Genomic DNA, 20470 nt, shown 5'->3' with positions numbered 1-20470 from the left:
TAGATTCAAAAGTAATTTCTTCATATCTGGCAGCAACACAGATGATTACACGACAGTCAAGTGTATTGAGTATCCCAGCTTCATCTCCCGCTGCACCAGCACTACATCGCTATAGAGTACTGAGCGCATCACCGGTATTGCAAGGCCTCGTAACATTATCCACTCGCATAGTCATTTCCAAAGCACTAGCACTAGAACCGCCTTCGTTACGACATCATATAGACAAGGAAGAATTAGACGTTAAATCATTCTTAAACACCAAAATCATAACGGGAGAAGCTGCTGGCAGTGAAGCCGGATTACGATACCTTCTAGATTCGTCATTACCTGGTAGTAATGGGATTAAACTCGACACTGAAGCGTTGAAACAACCGTTACCTATATCAACTTTACAGCCAACACCGCCAGAAGACGAAGATGAAGAGATTCGAATCATTGTGCCTTTACTAGTGCTGGCTGAACTAGGTGTATTTAGCGGTAGTTGGGTACTAGTGTCCACGTCATCTACAACAGCACCTCGATTATGTCGAATCTATGGAATAGATGACGGCAATTCAAAGAATATTCCACGAAAGGCGTACTTGCCGCCATCATTATATTTTAATTTGGGATCGCCGACACAGATTCTCGTGTCTGCTGCCTTATTACCTCATGATGCCATGCCTGCTCCCATAGCTACTGAAGTGACGTTAGCTAGAGTGGCATCGCCGGTATCTAATGACAAAAAGGGACTTGACGCCGCTCTTGATTCTTTGAAGAGGTGGTTTGAGAGTGCCGTTAGAATATTGTGCGAGGGGGATGTTTTGTCTGTTGTTATTGATGGTGAGTTCTCGTTCCTCACTTTGTTCAATCAAGAATTGATTCCTAATGCGAATCGTGTGTTTAGAGGAAGAGAGACGCCTGAAGGGAATAATAGAGGATGAGCTGGACGATGACGATGCCATGTAAGCCTTGATGCCTAAGTTTTTTTTGGTTCCCTTTGTCTGAGTGGCAATTCGTGTTTCTTCTCAGGATTGATTGTGAGCCAACAGAAGATACAAGACAAGTTGCGTACTTTAAAGTGACCAAGACCTTTGTGGAGAATGGCACTTCACTATTTGCGTCAATTCGGATACATCCGTCAGAAACCAAGTTATTACAACAGGGAGTAGCGAATACCAAAATCCCATCATCCATTCGAAAGTATCTACATGCAGGTGAGATATAAGACTTTTCGCTGTTTGTCCCTTTTTTTGGCCTGCGCACTACTTCTTTATGGCTAATACAAACCCCCTCTAGGTGCAGCGCCAGATCCACCCCCACAACGTACAGATCCAGCCTTCACTACGCTAAGATCCTTAATGGCAGTATCACTACATCCAGCAGCCGCACTGCTAGATTTGGGGTGTTCCATCCTAGTCTATGGGCCTCGTGGAGTTGGTAAACGCGCCTTGGCATCTGCAGCGGCAGATTCATTAGGTATTCATATCATGGAAGTAGCTTGCTTTGATTTGGTTGGTGATTCTGATTCCAAGACCGAAGCATCATTGGAACGAGCTTTTGACCGTGCGGAAGCTGCTGTTCCGTGTGTTTTGGTGTTGCGGAATGCTGAAGCACTTGCAAAGAAGAGTGATGTTGCTGAGACTGGACAAGGTACGTTGATTTTAAAGCAAGTGGGAGAATGGCGTATTATTGTATGAGTAGTCTGGTTTTTTTCAGATAAAACACCAACATTTCTCGCACAATTTTAGAGCCAAAAATAGCATCTGTACTGGCAGCATGCTTACGACGAGCTGGCGATGTTTCACGAGATCAAGGACTACCACTTTTAGTGGTTGGAACCACGTCAGATCCCGATAAACTCCCAACCTCTATAAGAACAGCATTCCGGCACGAAGTCGTTGTAGAATCTCCAGCAGAACCAGCCCGTCTCTTCATTCTCAAAAACCTCCTATCTCAGATTCCATTAGGTCCCGATGCAGACTTGGATGGAATAGCGGCACATACCGCAGCTCTAAATTCACGAGATTTAAAAGATTTGGTATCTCGAGCTGCAGCTGCTAGTATTGTTCGAGTTATTGATAGTCTGGGGAAATCCGTGGGACGAAATGGTGTCGGGATTGTTGCCAATGATGATGATTTAGCCAGAGCTGGTGTTGCCATAGTGGGCAAGGATTTCGATAAAGCTCTGGGTAAAGCTCGGGCTGCTCATTCTGATTCTATTGGTGCACCCAAGGTAAAACCTGGAATCATTCATTGGAGTTTATAAACTTTTTTTTGACCCTATGAAATCCATTTAGATTCCTAATGTTACATGGGATGATGTTGGTGGTCTGGCACATGCTAAACGTGCAGTGTTGGATACTATACAACTTCCTCTTGAGCATCCAGAGCTGTTTGCTGGTGGCGTCAAGAAGCGTTCAGGTATCCAATCTCCTTCCAGCTTTTTTTGCTATGTCTCGTCTTGACAAAAACCTGTTTCGTTCATAGGTATATTACTATATGGACCACCAGGAACAGGCAAAACACTCATGGCCAAAGCGGTAGCAACAACTCTCTCTCTCAACTTTTTATCTGTAAAGGGACCCGAACTCTTAAACATGTACATTGGAGAATCCGAAGCCAATGTCCGTAAAGTCTTTCAACGAGCACGAGATGCACGACCCTGTGTTGTCTTTTTCGATGAACTGGATTCAGTGGCGCCGAAACGTGGTGCTAAAGGAGATTCAGGAGGTGTGATGGATCGAATTGTGAGTCAGTTGTTGGCTGAATTGGATTCCATCGGTGGAGGAGCTGGAGGAGATGTTTTTGTTATTGGAGCTACGAATCGACCTGATTTGTTGGATTCTGCTTTGTTGAGACCTGGAAGGTATGAAGTCCTTCTTTGCTAGTTTTTGTTGCTTTGTACCCACACACACACATTTTTACACAATCTCTAGATTTGATAAACTATTGTATTTGGGAGTAGCATCTGATCGAGACTCTCAAGTCAAGCTGTTACAAGCCTTGACTCGTAAATTCACGCTAGCACCAGGTCTAGATTTGACTCGAGTGGCAGAGAAATGTCCATATAATTATACAGGTGCAGACTTTTATGCTTTGTGCTCTGATTCTATGCTCAAGGCTATGATTAGGAGGATTGATTTAGTTGATGCAAAGATTGGTGAGTTGTGGTTGATTATGCGAATGGTACTTGTGATCACTCGTTTTTTTTCTCAGGCCAGTAACAAATCATTGGTTCTCGTTAGCTGCTATGAACGCCTCACCGCAACGGGAACATCCACATCCTGTAACACCAGCCTATTTCTTTGATCGTATTGCGACACCAGAAGATGTGACTGTGATGGTTGATGAAGAGGACTTTGAAGCTGCACAACGAGAACTGTCACCATCAGTACCCATGGCTGAATTGAAACGATATGAGGAAGTGAGGAAAAAGTTTGAAGATATACCCGCTGATGAAGTGCTACCTGTTAGCAGTAGTAATGGTGGTGCTACTGTTAGTGAGATATCATTCAGTCTTGGAAATGGGGATGATTCGCTCCCTAAGCCTGTGTCTAGTGGTGGTGGTCCTAAAAAGGGGAATCAGGTTGTGAAGAAGAAGAAGAGTGGTGATGCGTTCAAGAAGAATCAGACTACGAGTAGTATTAACAATAGTAGTGGTGCACCAGCACCTCCAGTATCTGCCACATCACCTGGTAACAAGAGTGAAGAGTCGGATGAGGAGTTCTTCCCAGCTCCAAACGCTTCGAATCCGGAGATTGTTGAAGGGAAGGGTAAGGGTAAAGCTACATGATTGTTGCTCGTCATTGCGGATTGTGGTTGAAGAAAACAAGAATTAGTTTGCATTGGCTATGTCTTGAGCTTATGGCTCTTTTTCTGGCGTCCGCGTCTTTTTCCACGCGTTAGACACTGCGAAAGAATGAAATATTTACGCGACCACGCGATGAGGCGCCCTTTCTATGTTCTGTCGTCGAATAATGGTGAGAAATGTCGGACTGTTCGAGTAGAAGTTTACACACAATTAAGTTTTGAGCATACAAGCCAAGAACATTTTGAACGTGAGAAGGTGTTGAAGGAAAGGACGATTCGAATTACATCAAATTGCATTGTATACAGTGACCGGAAACAATTCGACTCATTTGCCTCGAGTGCCCTCGGCTCATAATCAAGAACGACGAAAACGAGAACACACGATTTTGGGACAAGACCACTGATTGAAAGGAAAACGTTGGAGGAAATTTCACGTGTCTTGTAACGTTTATCAAGATACTGTCATAGTACAGGCCTCACGGTAAGCTTGCTTTTGGAGTGTATATACTGCGCTGAATGTTTTGTTTTGACATCAACAATTCTAGTTTTCACGTTCATAGAGATCTAAAAAAAAGGCATATGCAGGTACTCGAACTATACGTATCGCACCATATCGTCAAACTTGACTGACATCTTCAAGATCTAGCGGGTTTTTCACAACAAACCCAATAGCTAAAAAACCAAAAGAATATCATGTTGACAAACGACTCCAACTCGACACTACCAACTGCCAATACCAATGACGAATCAGCACCAGCAGATGAACAACCATCATCATCAACATCAGTCAAATTCCCAATAAATAGACGTCATCATAGCGTTAACATGACCATGGACACTGCCAAAGAACAAGAAGAACAAGCAGCAGCCGCAACCTCAAAATCAGAACCTCAAAGCCCCAAACGAAATACATTGGACACTATACCTCAGCATAACGATGAAGATGATTTGGATACTAGTAGTATTGTCGAGGCAGGTGCAAATCAACAGGGTATACCTCTTCATCAGAGACAAGAGCAGCAAGACATAACGGCAACGACGGGGACGACTACTTCGGCTGTTACTACAAGTACGAGTTGTTTGTCGAGTGTTGAAGCTAGTCCAACTGCTACTGAACCACATCAGTCGTTGGTTGATGTTGGGTCTGCGAGGATTTTGTTTGTGTCTAATTGCCGAGGTACAGTTCGATGTCGTTGTTGTCTCCTTTTTTGTTGGTGCTGAGATTGTTTCTTTGGCCATTTTAATTGTACAGGCAAATGGAGTGAAATTAATCGATTGGTTGATCGAACTGGTGCTTCTATGGTTGTTCATTGTGGGAATTTCGGATTCTTTGGTACGTCTATCATCAGCGTCTTGAATTCTGGTTTTTTTTTTGTTCGCCGCTTTGCAATGTTAAAACTGACTACATCAATCCCACCGTCGTGCCTACTAGACATCACCAGTATCCAACGAATACATGAAAAGCAAGTTACCCTCTTTCCCAAGGCCCAGCTGTGTTGATCATTAATAACCAATACAAATTTCAAAAATAGGAATCTACGGCAGATTGTATGGGGCTCTGCTTGCTTGAGTGATAATGATCGGAATCTTGTGCATACGAACGACACAGCAGCGATACGAGACATGCTCTCAAGTCGACAGTTTCTATCAGAAATGTCGGATTTTGCGTCTGGAAGGTGTCGTTTCAGTGTACCCGTTCATGTCGTCTATGGTTCACATGAAGATGTATGTATGATTGCAAAAAAATGCAACTAGCGCTCTTGCCGAATTTTAAGTTTTGACTCCATACCTTCTTCCACTACATTAGATTACAATCATTGACAAACTAAGCTGTGGCGACTTGTCAATCCCCAATCTTCACTTGTTGCATGAAGGAACTCCAACACGTCTACCAACTCAACCACCAGTCCTCTTGATGGGGTTGGGAGGCTCACTTCTTCCAAGCTCATTGTATGATCATGCTGATGGACAACTGGGTCATGCTGGAGCTGGTGGTTTGATGTGGACTACAGTATTGCAGATTGGACAGTTGGTTAAAGATGCAATGGCTGTTGGTCATGGAGATGAAGTACGGGTTCTTGTGACTAGTGTTGATGCGAATGAGTACTCGTTGTGTTCTCAACTTGCTATGACGCTTGAGGTAATGATTGATTGGTTGAAATCTTCCAATGCCTTTGTCTGTCTCTCTAGTTTTGACATTTTTCTGAATAGGCCGACTATTGTGTATGCCCTTCCATGAACTCGCCTATTCCAACAATCCAAAATGGATTCCAGACTACCATGATGCGACAACTATATGACAAGTGTGTCGAGTTTGATGCTGCATACCAACGTATCTTTTCCAAGTTGTTACGAGAGCAGATTGAAGCTAAAGCAACGTGAGAGAAAGAACATTCGTTGAAATGGTCCTCGTTTTTTGGCTTGCATCTAACGAATTCTTTTGATGTTTTAGTGAGTATCAACGTGTCTTGTTACAAACTGGTGAAAGCGTCATCAAAAAATTGCCTGCTTCTCGAAAAGATTATTCGGGGTGGTGGAATCTTCTAATCTCAGATATTGCTTCTGGTATGGTCATGTTTGATCTACAGAACTATCGGATTTCGATGCAAATGCATTCCGAGGGTAAGTATATAGTAGTAGTTGTGTTGGCCTTTGCGACTGCAAGACGTCATGTGGCGTGGAGCTGAACTTTTTTGCTTTAGGCATTCCATATGGCAACCGTGTCGCCAAATCACCGACAACAGAAACCACCGATGCACCAAGACTTGTGTTGCCACTCTCGCGATCAAGATCCGTATTAGACTCTGCAATACCAGGAGCATCTCCAGTCCCATCTCTACCAAACTCTCTTCGACACGCAGATGCTGAATCCACTGGAAGATCTTCACCTGCTGGATGGCCAGATGCAGAGTCTGTATCTGGGTCTGTGACTGGAACACCACTCACTCTCACACCTACTCCATCCATGTGGCACGAGTCAATGTTGATTGCTGCTGTTAATGATGAGAGGGCTTCACTACGACATGGTCGTGGTAGTGCCTTGCAGATACGACATCCGTCTGGCAGTGTGACTGATGAACGAATTGGATGGGAGACTGACAGTGATGATAGTGAAGGCAGCTGGGATCCACCGGTCAGTGATTTGATAGTTTTACCAAGCTCTTTTGTTATGCTCTATAGATCACAATATTTATCAAACAACACCAATTATAGACGGGCTCAATGACTGTCTGGGTTGGTAATCTTCCCGAAGATGTAACCGATGAGGATGTTGTCACGTTCTTCAAAAATATTCCGGTAAGTCTGTGGCTATCGTGAGCAGCGAACAAAAACACGAAAAATCTAAACACTGGTCTTGTTCGCAGATCATGCGGGTCAAAATCTCTTCTAGAAGACCTGATCGACGACCTACTGCATACGTTGATGTTCCACACGCCGATGCATTGGAACGTGTATTGAGATGTAGTGGGGAACGGATTCGAGGGTCTCGCCTTAAGATTGAGTATGATCCAACTCGGCTAGCCAAGATTCGAGATGCACGAGCTAGTAAAAGAGAATCACGTAGACAGAGTCGAGCTGCCTCTGTGGAATCTACTCCTGTTGTGTCACTGAGTGCGACTGGTGAGCTTGCTGGTATTGCACCGAGACCCGGATCCACTCTTGCTCATAGGAGACCTGCTCAACTTGCAACGTGAGTAATTGTCCAATAGACAGTGAGAGTTTTTCTTGTCATTGGAACGCTAATGACCAAACCATGTTTTTGACGCTCCAGGATACCACCACGACATGAGAATTCACGCAAAGGGTCTATATCCTCTAGTTGGAGACCTGATATATCGGCACCTCCATATGTACCCGAATCAGTAAATATAGATCATGGATCACCACCATTAGCACCTATACCATTGCCTCCATCTTCAGGACATCCAATGAATGCGTACCCACGGTCAAATGCCTACTTGTCAGTCCAACATCCACCGCGATTTGGTGGCGGTCCAACTTCAGCTCCAGCTACAGCAGCACCATGGAGAGAAGGAGGAGGAGGACCACAATCTCGATCAGTGTCATCGTCATCATCTCGATCGGATTATAGACCAGCAGATCCTAGTCCACAGCCACCGAACTCGGTGCTTCAAACAGCAGCACCTGCTGGTTGGAAGAACGGTAGTATTCCTATGGCGACTTGGGATTCACCACCACGTAAAAATAGGACATCTTTCTCTACAGGTGCTCATTGGGATCGACCTCATCATGACCAAGGGCCTGTAGCTGTAGTTGGATGGGAGACGTCTTCAGTAGTTATGCCCGTTGCGACTGCTCAGATGGGAGGAGCAGGATCTGGCTATTCATGGAGTAACAATAGTAATAATAACTGGACTGATGAGTCATGGGCTACTGCCAATACATCATCAGGCAGTTGGGCCGGAGCAAATGATCGCAATGCTTCTTGGAATAGCAACAATAATAGTAATAATATGCCGTTGGCTGGTGGTATGGCTGGTGCTGCATCCGCTACTCTTCCACATCGATCTTGGAATGCCTCACCAGCCGCAAATGTATCGGCATCAGTATGGGTTGATGGATCAGAATCAGATCATGGACAATGGACACCACCGACTCCAGTGTCTGAAGAAGATTTATGGCGGATGGATGCTGCTGAGCACGCCGCCATTTTGGGTAACAGTAATAGTAATTCTAGTAGTAGTATTCATAGTAGTAGCAAACGAGTCAATTCGTTTGGAGGTGAGACTTGGGTTGGAGCAGATACTCGCGGTGGAGGTGGTAATCGTGATATGAGTGGTGGTAGTGGTCAACCATGGGAAAGGTCTCCACACCTTTTATCCAATTCTGCACTACCACCAGCACCATGGTCTGATAAGCCATTCATCAATAATTTACCACGCCCTTCGTCTTCTGCATTTACGGCAGTTCAACCTAATAATAGCAAAATGATGTCTGGTAGTGCACTCCCTGCTGGTGGTGGTAGTGGATGGAGTTCAACTGCTTCGTCCCCACGCCGACATAGTATAGGTGGTGGTGTTTCTACGACATCGTCTCTGCATCATCAGGCTTCATCATCAGGCTTGGGTAATGGATGGGACGCTGCTGGATTTGATAATGTACAGTGGAAGGGTCAGCCATCCATGCAACCTGCTATTGGTGGTTTGGTTAGTGGAGCGTCTTGGACTTGGAAGTGATGTTCTGAATAGTAGCGAGATGGAGGATTATATCCAATGTGTATAGTAATATAGCTAGTGGCTAGCAAGAAAGTGTTATATGCTAGAGAAGGTAAACAAACAAAACAAAATGACAAGAATGGACTGCTAAAAAAGGACTGTATTTGTGTATATCTTTCTTGGAATTGGTCTCAAAAACGAAGCAACGGGATCCAAAAGAAGATACCTCTTGTTGGACTATTCGCTTGTTTATAGTAAAAAAAGAAGGTCAAGTGTATAAAAATGAGCTTAGTTTTTGTATCTTGTCCCATTCTCTTGGCCTCACATCTCATTTGGGTCACATATGAAACAATAAAATAAAAAGCTGTAAGAGATTTTGCTAAACAAAAATAAAACCGAAAATCTCTTGTATGTAGACTAGACTGTATGTGTTGTGTTTGATCAATCATCGTGTTCTAAAAAGTCTATAAAATTTAGCAGTGTCTTACAATGCAAGTAAGTGTGGTGCCAAAACACACACTGTGAATGAGGCGACTAAATATCTTTTCGAAAACTCCTCTCCTTCTCTCTCATCTACTTGTACCCTCTCCATCTCTACTACACATCACTTCTTTCCATCCAACGACTCTTTCACCAACTCAATAAAATAACGATGTAGACGATCATCCCTCGTCAGCTCCGGATGAAACGCCGTAGCAACAATATTCCCCTGCCTAACAGCAACAATCCTCCCATCATCCAGTTTCGCAAGCACATCCACCCCCTTAGCAGGAACAATCGACTCGACGACCGGAGCACGTATAAACACTCCCGGGAATGGCGTAGTGAATTCCGGCGACAGAGCACCAATGTCGAGGTCAGCAGTAAATGAATCAACCTGTGATCCAAATGCGTTTCGTTTGATTGTAATGTCTAGACCACCTATAAGTGGTTGTCCAGACTCCTTTGTTGCGAGGGCAGTGTTTGAGAGAAGGATCATTCCTGCGCATGTTCCCTGTGGTTAGAAATAACACGTTGGTTTTGGTGCTGTTTGATGTGCTTTGATGATGACCACCAAAAACAACAATGTCACAATGCATACCCAAACAGGTTTAACATCCTGATGAGACCAGCTCTTCAATCCATCCAGCAGGCCCGATTTCTCAGCTACAATAGCCATGGTTGTTGATTCTCCACCTGGCAAGACGAGAGCGTCTAGAGTTGTATCTGCTAGTTGGGTTGATGTTCGGATGTCGATGCATTGTATTGGTTGGGCGGGTGTAGAGAGCTTGTTGAAGAGGTTTATGTGTTCTGCGAATGCTCCTTGCAAGGCTATTGAGATGTCATTGTTAGGACGGATTGCGAGTAATCAAAGAATATCATGAATTTTGAGTGAAAGCTTTTGTAAGCTTGCGGAGGGCAAGTAAAAGAGATGCGCATGCGATCGCAATGGTCTGCTATGAGGCGTTCACTTACCTAGGACGCCGATCCGTACTGGTTTGACTTCGCCCATGTTTTATTTTAGAATGCAAACGATAAGTAAGGTACTTTCAAGCGAGTCATCGCAACTACATCAAGCGCGAAACAGACGCCAAACGGGAACGGCGAAGTCTTTTTACTATGATCTTATCTTTCTCAAAAAGGTGACTAACAAATCGGCGATGAAAACCCACACTAATAATCTGCCCTAACAATTTGCTACCTAATCTCCCTCTCCCTCCCTAAAATACCATGATTCTCCACTCCATGTATCTTAACGATGACCTCCTCCCATACTCATCATAGCAGTGTGAGCTTCTTGAAGTTGAGTTTCCAGGGAAGCAATCCTCTTTCGAAGTTCACATTCCTTCTCTTGCCATGATGCCTTTTCGTTTTCCAAAACGGCTACTTTCAGAGACAAGTTGGCACCATCATTTTCCAATTCACGGACTCGGCCTTCCAAAGCATCCATTCGTGCCACTTTACGAGCTCGAGAGCGTCGTGCAGCTTCCTGTAAAGAGTCAAGATCGTTTCAGTACTGACGCTTTTCAAACAGTCCCGCTTTGACAATCGATTCAGATGTTGTAACGTACGGTATTCTTTTGCCTCTTGGCAACAACAGCATTGTCACTGGAGTCTTCATCACCGTCAACAGAGGATGCACGTTTGCGGCTATTTGGTTGTTTGTTGCCACGTTGTAGCGATCCATGAGCAGTGGTTGAGTCATCGTCTTCATCCTTGATTTCGACGAGGCTTGGAGCAGCAGAAGCAGGCCCCTTCGTACGACCATTATGAGAGCTACTGGTAGATGTAGTAGAGGCTCCAGATGAGTATGATGTCACGTTGTTGTACAAGTCATTGGTGCTATTCTTGTTGCTAACTATGGGGAGTATTTCCATATTGTCGACTGATGCCATGACATTGCGTTTGGGCGATGTGATGTATGTAGCTTTTGGATGAGCCAATTCAGGGAAGAGTGATGCAGAGTTACTGTTCCGGTTTGATGTGATGTTGCTACTAGTAACTGAAGGATTGTATATCATGGAAGTGGCAGTGGATAATGGTGGGGATGGTAGACTACCACCAAAGGTCGAGTATGGCGAAGTTTCCATTCCTTTTACATTTATAGCGGTTTTGGGTGAATTATGAGTGGTGTTACTGAGCGGACTAGATGGTGTAGTAGAACCAAAGTCATCCAACAATGAGTCTGCAGACATTCCAGAAGGAGAGGCCATGTTTGTGTCACCCAACAAGTTGGCTTCAGGTCCTGCATATTCATTACCAACCACTGGTAAGAAATCGAATAGTGAAAAGTCTCGAGCTGATCCTATTATGTTGTAGAAAGTGGAGGTCAGTTTCATGTTTCATGGACCATGAGTAGAATCGAAAAATATTCGGGTAAGTGCCAATAAGGTGGGGAAACGGAGACGGTGAATCCATTGATGATATCATGCTTGATCATGTTCCAAGTCTCCTTCTCTCTCGTTATCAAACAAACATCACAACAAACAAGCTAGAACCTACCATCAAAAAGCTGAGCGAGGTCAGCATCCAAGGATTGTAGAAATGGAGCATCGACGGGTTGAATATCAATAGAGTTTATGACATTAGAGACAACAGGAACAGGAGCCGCTGTTACATTATGTGCCTTGATTGGCAAGTCGAAAGCGGCTACAGTAGGTTGTGATGTAGCGACTCTAGAGACGATATCTACGGGAGCGACGGGAGCGACAGCAGCAGAAGGTATCTTTGGAGCGACGACAGCAGCATGGCCAGCATAAGCACGAGGACCTCCTACTGTTTTTGTTGTCCTGACGTAACTGGAAAAGTTTGAATAACAAGGATGTTAATTAGCATAATGGATGATAGGAAGGAGGGGCTGCTCATCGATAGAGTGGCCTACCACATGGTCAGAGTATTCCTTGCTGGATATAAGCTTGTTTCTCTTTTCTAACTGGGCACCTGTGGTTGAAGGTTTGCAGTGTGGAATTCCCGACCCTGCAAATCAGCAAATAAAAGAAGGCAAGTGGTGTGGCTCGGCCAACGGGACACCCATTACCAACTTCCCAGAAAGAATTAGTCACTCCTAGAAGTCACTCGACACTGGATTCTTCCTGGTCCTTTGGGAACCGATGTTCCAAGTGTCGCAACTCCAGCTCGACCACGTCTTGCAGTTCAGTTTCAGGATGGAACGACGTATTACCTTAACTACCTAGGAGAAATCCTCAAAACTATAATCCTCTGAGCACCACTCGTCGTTTGGCACATGACGCGTCGCATAAATTTCCCCCAACAACCATACGCTTGAACAGTTGGAACGTCTGAAGCTATATGCGCTTTTGCTTGTGCTTTTGCATTTGACTTTTTATATTTGATGGCGCATATACACTACTTCAGTCGGCCGGAATTCGTTGGTTTCTGTTGTCGTGGTGTATTCGACGTCTGCTTGATCAGGCACAGGTCAAGGCTAGTTTCGACCTTTACTGGAGGTGCTGAAGTAGATATTGGCCTTATTCTCCAGGACAAGCATTCGATAGGCTGACACGTCATCTTTCAGACGCGTTATGACGGATGGGTGTAATGCGTCAATGGCACAGCACTACAGCACTGATGCACTTCCTGCAGTTGCTGCAACTCAGTCCTTAAATCCTGACTTGATAACTACATAACCACTTGGGCTCATACCAAAAACGCGTCACAAATCCAATCCTCCAATTCACTTCGTTTCAACACGAATTGTGTGTGAGTGAGATCTGAGATCAGAAGAATCCAACCTCCTTATCTAGATGTCGAAAGCATGTACTTTTATGCGTTAATCGTTAATATCAGTGCAGTGCCTCGTGTCAAATTAGGCAAAACAGAAATTGAGCGTGGCTGTGTAGAGAAGCGGGAGGTCTTTTTGCGCGGGTCCGTTTTTGCCTGGCCTGAAGCAATTTTGAACTGTCCAATTTTTCAAGCCCTGAATATCGAGTGCCTGCCCTGACAAATGGACATTAGACGACTGCAAGATTTACTGGACGCACCGCTTACTAGATATATGCCAGATGGATCTGCTTGTTTACCGTGTCGACGCAAGCTTCGCCGTCAAAGCTGATCTTAACTAAAAAGTTGATAACTAATCTTTTTTTGCACATCTCAATCGCTAGTTAAGAGATTTGGCTGCAGTGGTCAGCTCCCAAAATGTAAAAGATGTCAAGAAAATGGTACCGTGAGTGGTTCTGAAAGATAAACGTGTGCTGCAAACACCAACATTTGCTAAACTACGCAGACTTTTACAACAGGATTGTGTCTATCCATCAAGAAGGAGTGCGCCTCTGAAAAAGGATGGTCCACGAGCCCAGTAAGTGATATTGACATTAGATCAATCTACATCTAGTCCCTAACGACTTTTTCTGGTGCGGTGTTCTAGACAGATTCACCACCTCGAAGAGAAGCTGCATAAAGTCGAGAGTAAGGCTCTCAAGTACCTTTCAAGATACATTTACTCAAGTCCCTCCACTCCTGATGCTGGATCGACGCCAGAAACCTCATGTGAAGAGCTCGACACATCAGAACCCTCTAGCTCTTCATTGGAATCTCTTGAAACCATACCAAGCCCTGCATCAATCTCCAGCACTCTTACAATAACAACCCCAACATCAGTCGTCTCCAATCTGCCAAGGGAACTGATAATCGATCTTGTGAATGCATATTATTCAAAAGGAGCTCTTTCGTACGCATATACCCTCATGTCTAAACCGTTATTCATAAAGACTTGGAAGGCTGGTGAAATACCTGACTATCTGCTAGACGCAATTTGTGCTTTTGGATCCTGGCAGTTGAAGCATGACCCTTCGCTTAGAGCGTTAGTACTTCCTGACGTTCCTATGGAGGTGGACATACAGCCTTATGAAATCGGAGACGTCTTTATGAGATCTGCTCGTTCAGGTATTTCAAAACTCTGGCCACATGTCAAGTGTCTTTGGATTCACTGTATTCCTTGTAGGTGTCTTGCAAGGAATGGACAAACATCCCACAATACATAATGTACAAACGTATTTGATTATGAGTCGTTATTATACACGTAAGTACCTGGCCAGCTTCTTGTTTCGGACAAAGAGTCACCAGCTTCTAATTGTTTCGCTTTAGGTCGTCATCAAATGTCTTTATCGTGGCACTTCAACGCAATGGCTTTGAGGTCTGCAACATTGCTAGGAGTATGTATTTGCTTTTTTTTATTACCAATTCCGAAACCAAAATTCTTATTCCGGCAAACATATAGATCAATATTGATCCAGACTATTTGCCACACACTCCCACTCAGCCCGAAAGTGGATCTCAGCATCCAACAGCTGAACCAGTAGCAGTCAGACCTCGTACATGGGTGGAAAGGGAGTTCTATCGTCGCGTGTTTTGGGGAATCTTTTTTTATGATAGACGTAAGTGTTCTGAACCTAATTTGAATCTGCCCAACGATCAGCATTCACTTACTCACTACAATGTCTTCCTTCGAAAAGTTTTTAGTTTCGCATATGATCGTCCGCCAGGATTGCACGCCGGGATCACAACTAAACTTCCAGCCCCAGAAAAAATGTACAATGAAGCCGATTTGTACAGGGAAGTTGCTCCGATGGGTTCAGACTTGAATCCAGCAGGACCAGATCCATCACTAGGTCGAGATGTGTCTGCCCGTCATATAGAACTTGTACTTCAACTTGAACCATTGATGGTGTTCTTTTTGGGCCAAGCTGAAACGACACAAGTGCAAAGCCTAAGCATCTTCCATGATGCTCCTGCAGTCAGTGCTAATAGGGCCAGTCAAAGTTCAATAATCATGGGATTGAAGAATTGGTACCATTCTCTCCCAGCTCATGTAAGGGACCCGTTAAACAGCCAGTGCGGGTGTGAAGATAAGGATCGGTTCTTGAAGGTGACTATCCACCAAACGTATCATGCTGGTCTCTTATTATTATATCGTAGTCAGTAAGTACGATGTTATGCCTGTTTGACATTGAAAACAAGTTTTTGACGAACTTGGTTTTAGGCTTGCATTGGATACACTGTCGCCAGAAGCTCGACATAGTATATTAGAACAATCACTACAGTCAGCCAAAGCTATTGTAACAGGTCTCAAACTTGCCAAGTCTGTTGGTCGAGTTATGGCTGTATTTGGATTGATCTGGCCTTCTCTGCAAGCAGGGTTAATTCTGAAGGATTTGTGTCTAATGGACTTGCAGATGTCGGTAGATGGATTCGTGCTGATTATGGAATCGCTGAATGCGATGAGCTCTGAAGCCATCTATGCCGCATATTGTGGAATATCTGTGCACAATGCATGGAGTAGTGTTTTAGATGGTAATCCAAGCCTCGCTCGTGTGAAGGATCTAGTGGTGCCGCTGTACTCTGGGTGCCTCAATGCAATTGGTGCCATGTGATGCGTGTGAATAGCAGTTTGAATAATTTATAGACAAAACAATTTTTGCCATATATGTATATAATTCAAATCCTGTCAATCCTGCACGTGTAAATACACAAATGACTAGTATAGGAGCGATTCTAGCCTGTATATCAAGTTGATGTGATTTGATAACTCCGGGTCTAGATTTCCAATGGATTTCGTCACTTGCCGCCTTGAGAACAGAAAAAGTCCATGCGCAGTCTAGAACCGGAACGACGAGTCGGCGTGCTGTCCAAGGCAAAATAGGTAACCGAGATTTGCCTGTTGATTGGCTGGCACCTGTGTGAAGATGTAGTAGTAAGCCCCCCAAGCAACTTCTGGAATAATAGGGATCCAAGCATCAAATGTCGACGGAAGACATACTCGCTAGATTAGAAGCACTCCTTAAGAACACTAGTTTTATTCACTACAGCTCGACTGGAATAGCTTGTGTGAATTGTAGAGGTAAATGCAGACCGTACAATTGAGCTTCATGCTGATTGCGTCGTCGATCTGCGGTCTAAAACGAATTTCTTTACTAGATAAACGTATTGGATGCTCTGGTCAATCTCCATGTGTCAGCTGTAAGAGAATAAACAGTGAATGCTGTTATCCAGCACGGCGAAACAACGCAAATCCTTTGAAGGTCAATGGTGATCGAGTCAAGTAGGTTCATCTTTTTCATAAAGCTACTGACTTGAAGCTTCCATGAGAGCCACGTTACTCGTGCAAGACAGAATTCGCTGATCAGCATAACCTTTATTTAAGGTATATACAAGCATTGGAGGAACGATTGCGGGCAACTGAAGCTCTAGCCTCTCGCATATTGGCTCAATGGAAACGTCGGAAACCGATGCCCACGGCCCGCATTGCTCCAAAAGCTCCCAAGTTGACCAGTCTGGTAGCTCAGATATCTAAAGAGGCACTATATGTGCTGATAGAAGAGTACTTCAAACAGCCGACCTCAGGTGTCTATGCATTGGCAATTCATGATAAGGTATTGGTGATGATGCACGGCTGATAGTACTTACTGTCGTGTATAATACTTCTACTTCCAACTCTTTTCAGGACTTGTTTTACAGACAATGGCGTAACGGTGATATTGAAGATTGTCAGCTCGATGCTATGGCTGCTATAAGCTCTATAACCTGTAATCATCCGTCTCTGGATTCCATTCTCCCAAATCCTAATTCTTGTGAACCGAATTGGCCGCTATCTGATCTCTTTATAAAATCGGCTAGAGAGTCTGTCATGAAACGTATCGATCAAGAGGCGTCCATGTCTGTAGCTCAAACCTACTTGTTGATTTCCACTTATTATGCCAGTGAGTCTTGAAACTGAAAATGCAAGCATAGAATCCAAGTACTGAATTATTTTTTTTGTGATTTAGGACGTGAAAAGATGCTTTATGCGTTAAACTTCTCCGCGTTGGCTAGTCGGACTGCTGTGCTGTTAGGAGTATGTACATTTGAACAACAAGGCTTTGGATGTCACACATATTTAACAAAAAAACACAATGCCCCGATAGCTAAACAATGATCCTGATACAATTCCACCACCACATGCTGCACCCACCAACATTTTCGAAGCAGTCTTCCGAAAGGAGTCAGTATTGCGTCGGCCAACCACACTAGAAGAAGCTGAATATTACAGGAAAACATTCTACTCTATATTCTGCAGGGACAGGCTCCTTAGTTTCACCTTCAAGAAGCCGCCATGCATTTCTCTTGTGGGGTTGACAACACGGTTTCCACAACCCACCAATCCACCGCAAATAACGGCCGACGACTGCTCGTCCGTCTCTTCTACTACTAGTTCTTCCTCCGGTACCTCCTCATCGGTGTCGTCATCTTCTCTTTCTGACCTGAGCAGTTATTTTATTGGCATGCTGATCCAGCTGGAGCCCATTATGAGGTTTAGTATAGGTACGTTGTCTGTCGGCTTTATCTGTAAAGTGCTTGAGGCTTCGGACCAATATGTCGTTCTTTGTTGTTTTGCCCATGACCAATAGATCGAGCATTTCTTGGATTTGTCAACAAGGCAAACTCTGTAACTCAATCTGTCAGTCTTAGGCCACAAAGTCGTCTAGACAGTGATGTGCTGACTATAAGCTTAAGCAACTTTTACCTGTCACTCCCTATACACGCTCGTGATTTGAATGATGTGAATTGTATGTGCTCAACAGAGGATCAGCTAGTAAAACTGGTCCTCCATAATTGCTATCATACTGGGAAACTTTTGCTGGCACGGAGCATGTAAGTGATGCACTTCAAAGCATCTCCAAGAAGTGCTTGAAAACACGTCCACTGAACGATTTTTCGTAACCTCTATAGATACCTGATGTCACTTTGTGAGAGCAATTGGTGGGCTGAAGGCAACACGTCAACTACCGCTATCTTCAAGGAAGTGTTTGAAGAGGCAAGATTTATAGTGTCTGGGATCAAGCTCGCCAAACAAAGGGGTCGGCTCCGTCCGACATGGGGGATTATATGGCCGATAATGCAGGCGGGATACGGGCTTCGAGAGACGCACGATGTATTCGAACAAGATTCGAAAGAGGGTTTGCTAGTGCTGATGGAGGCTCTTGCAATACTGAGTATGGAGAAATCGTATTCTGCTAGAGCAGGATTGAAGCTTTGGGAGTCGTGGAGGAATATCTTTGAGACATTTGACGAGAATGATCGTGTAAATATAGACGGATGGAAGGATGTGTTTAAAAAGGCAATGAAACGGGCTAGTGCTGTTCAATGACCTCACTAATTAATGTACAGTCTGGTCTCTCTGGTTATAACTGGAACCACAGTATGTTTGGATTTCAAGGCATATTTAAAGCATTTGTAACGATAGGGAGTAGAGCAAACGCAGTTTGGATAGAATAGTAGTAATAAAGTGGCTTCACCAGTACTTACAGGTGGTGACGCTCTATTGGTCTATGCTTCGCAATATTCCAACGAGGGGCGGAATTTTCCTTAGCCAGAACTGGAGCTTGGAAGCGAAAAGTTAAACATAGGATCAAATACATACTTTCATGCGCTATCCCGCAGAGAATGGTCAAGACCTGTGTCTGTGATGTGGCCACCATTGACTGGAACGTTGGAATGTTTGCCCAGGGGTTACGCAACTTGTTGCTAGGCTTCCAGGGACCAGGGACTGACTTGAAAACCCCAGAAGTGATGGAATATTACGTGTATTGCTAGATTCTCCACTTTGTTTGTTGCGTCCTATGGAGAAACTGCCCACAGTTATTATTAGAGATTTGCATACTGGGGATTTCCTCTTCAGTATTTGTCGCATCCGAGACGGTAGACGGATGAGGAGCTAGAACCCTAGGACGCTTTAGGCAAACGGCAAAACAGCACCCACCAAACATCCGAGGCCCAATTAAGGAACTCAAACCCTCACAGGGCTCCAGAGCGAACGACTTTTCCGATAGAAAGAAGTATGAAAAAGTTTCTGAATCTCCAGCGTCTTTCCGAAACGACGTGAACAGAGTGTCTCATCGGGAGATAGCGTGTGAGGTGGTGGTTTCTTGATGGAGGAAGATGCGGCAGTTAGGAGATTACGGTATCTGCTTCAGAACAAGCTGACCAAGTTGGAGCTATCCTTGTTCCAGAGTTGTACAGGCTGGTAAGCGCATCCTGCCTATATGTATCCATAGTTTTTCTCCTTATTCCAAGTTGTTATTCCTCACATACGTTTGGAGATTTGTTTTCTTCTATCCGAAAATGGTGGCCTTGTTGAAAATCGCCATTGTATTTGGCAACATAGAGATCCTTATATTGATAATATTCCCGTATTAACAAAATCACGCAACTCCCTAGTCGAAAACGAAGGACTTTTTGTGACGGGAATCATCCGTCATGTTCAACTTGCACAAAGAAGAAGGTACACAAGAAATTAGTCAGCCATTAAGGTTTTCAGAGTAGCAACTTATTACTTCAAACTCCTATAGAAAAAGTGCGCTTACCTTCGACGAAGCTCCACACCTTTACGGTCAGATGGTGAACGTATCAAGTAACACCTCCATCCATGGTATAACATGCACATGAAATCCTAACCACACCGCTTCCCACCCTTTCTAGGTACATCCAAGCACTGGAAGCTAGAGTCGATGAGCTCGAACAACGGTGTACTCAAGTCTTGGACGACTACGAGGCTTCAAGGCCAATAAGCCTCTCTTGCACATTGCCCAAGAAGACAGTTCTAGCTCTCCTTGTTGCATTCTTTGGAAACGATCCATTCAGTTACGCTTTTCATCGGAATTGGCTGATAACAGCGTTTGAGAGGGGGGAACTGCCATTGTTTCTCATTGACGCAGTTTGTGCTATCGGTGCTCTTCATTGCCTTGATCCAGCTGTTATGGAGCTAGTTCCAGGTGTTGCGGGTAATGAAGGAAGCTGCCATAGTCTGCCATGCTGGTCATTGGGGGACTTGTTTGTAAAGTCGGCGAGACGAGGGGTTTTGAGGCAGATTGATAAACCTCCGGGTATTGCTGTTGCTCAGACTTATTCGTTGATTTCCCGTTATTACATTCGTAAGTTCCTTCCCCGCTTTGTCCTCTCTTCTTACGATGTGTGGTTCTGACGGAAAGATCTTCCTCAGGCAGAGGCCTTGTATGTCCTTCATG

The 20470-nt window shown here is 44.3% G+C and overlaps 3 protein-coding genes across 3 annotated transcripts; 2 read left to right on the top strand and 1 right to left on the bottom strand.

Moving 5' to 3' along the window:
• Positions 1–41: 41 nt before the first annotated feature.
• On the top strand, positions 42–3775 carry SmJEL517_g00992 (uncharacterized protein; the record flags this gene model as incomplete). Its single annotated transcript, XM_031166920.1, has 9 exons — positions 42–822; positions 887–944; positions 1012–1196; positions 1279–1632; positions 1731–2215; positions 2280–2403; positions 2470–2848; positions 2919–3142; positions 3228–3775. 9 exons carry the CDS (start codon positions 42–44, stop codon positions 3773–3775), a joined length of 3138 nt encoding a protein of 1045 aa, XP_031027288.1.
• Positions 3776–4485: 710 nt separating this feature from the next.
• Positions 4486–8990, top strand: SmJEL517_g00991 (uncharacterized protein; the record flags this gene model as incomplete). Its single annotated transcript, XM_031166919.1, has 11 exons — positions 4486–4969; positions 5045–5125; positions 5235–5259; positions 5325–5517; positions 5600–5932; positions 6004–6170; positions 6245–6414; positions 6495–6925; positions 7006–7089; positions 7158–7483; positions 7565–8990. The coding sequence occupies 11 exons, from the start codon at positions 4486–4488 to the stop codon at positions 8988–8990; spliced, it is 3720 nt and encodes a 1239-aa protein (XP_031027285.1).
• Positions 8991–9573: 583 nt separating this feature from the next.
• On the bottom strand, positions 9574–10461 carry SmJEL517_g00990 (uncharacterized protein; the record flags this gene model as incomplete). The annotated part of the gene is made up of 3 exons (XM_031166918.1): positions 9574–9963; positions 10051–10280; positions 10425–10461. The coding sequence occupies 3 exons, from the start codon at positions 10459–10461 to the stop codon at positions 9574–9576; spliced, it is 657 nt and encodes a 218-aa protein (XP_031027286.1).
• Between the last annotated feature and the right edge of the window lie 10009 nt (positions 10462–20470).

Source organism: Synchytrium microbalum (assembly GCF_006535985.1).
Source record: "Synchytrium microbalum strain JEL517 chromosome Unknown SmJEL517_scf0003, whole genome shotgun sequence".
NCBI classification, from domain to species: Eukaryota; Fungi; Chytridiomycota; class Chytridiomycetes; order Synchytriales; family Synchytriaceae; genus Synchytrium; species Synchytrium microbalum.
This window is presented reverse-complemented; position numbering and strand designations above follow the sequence as displayed.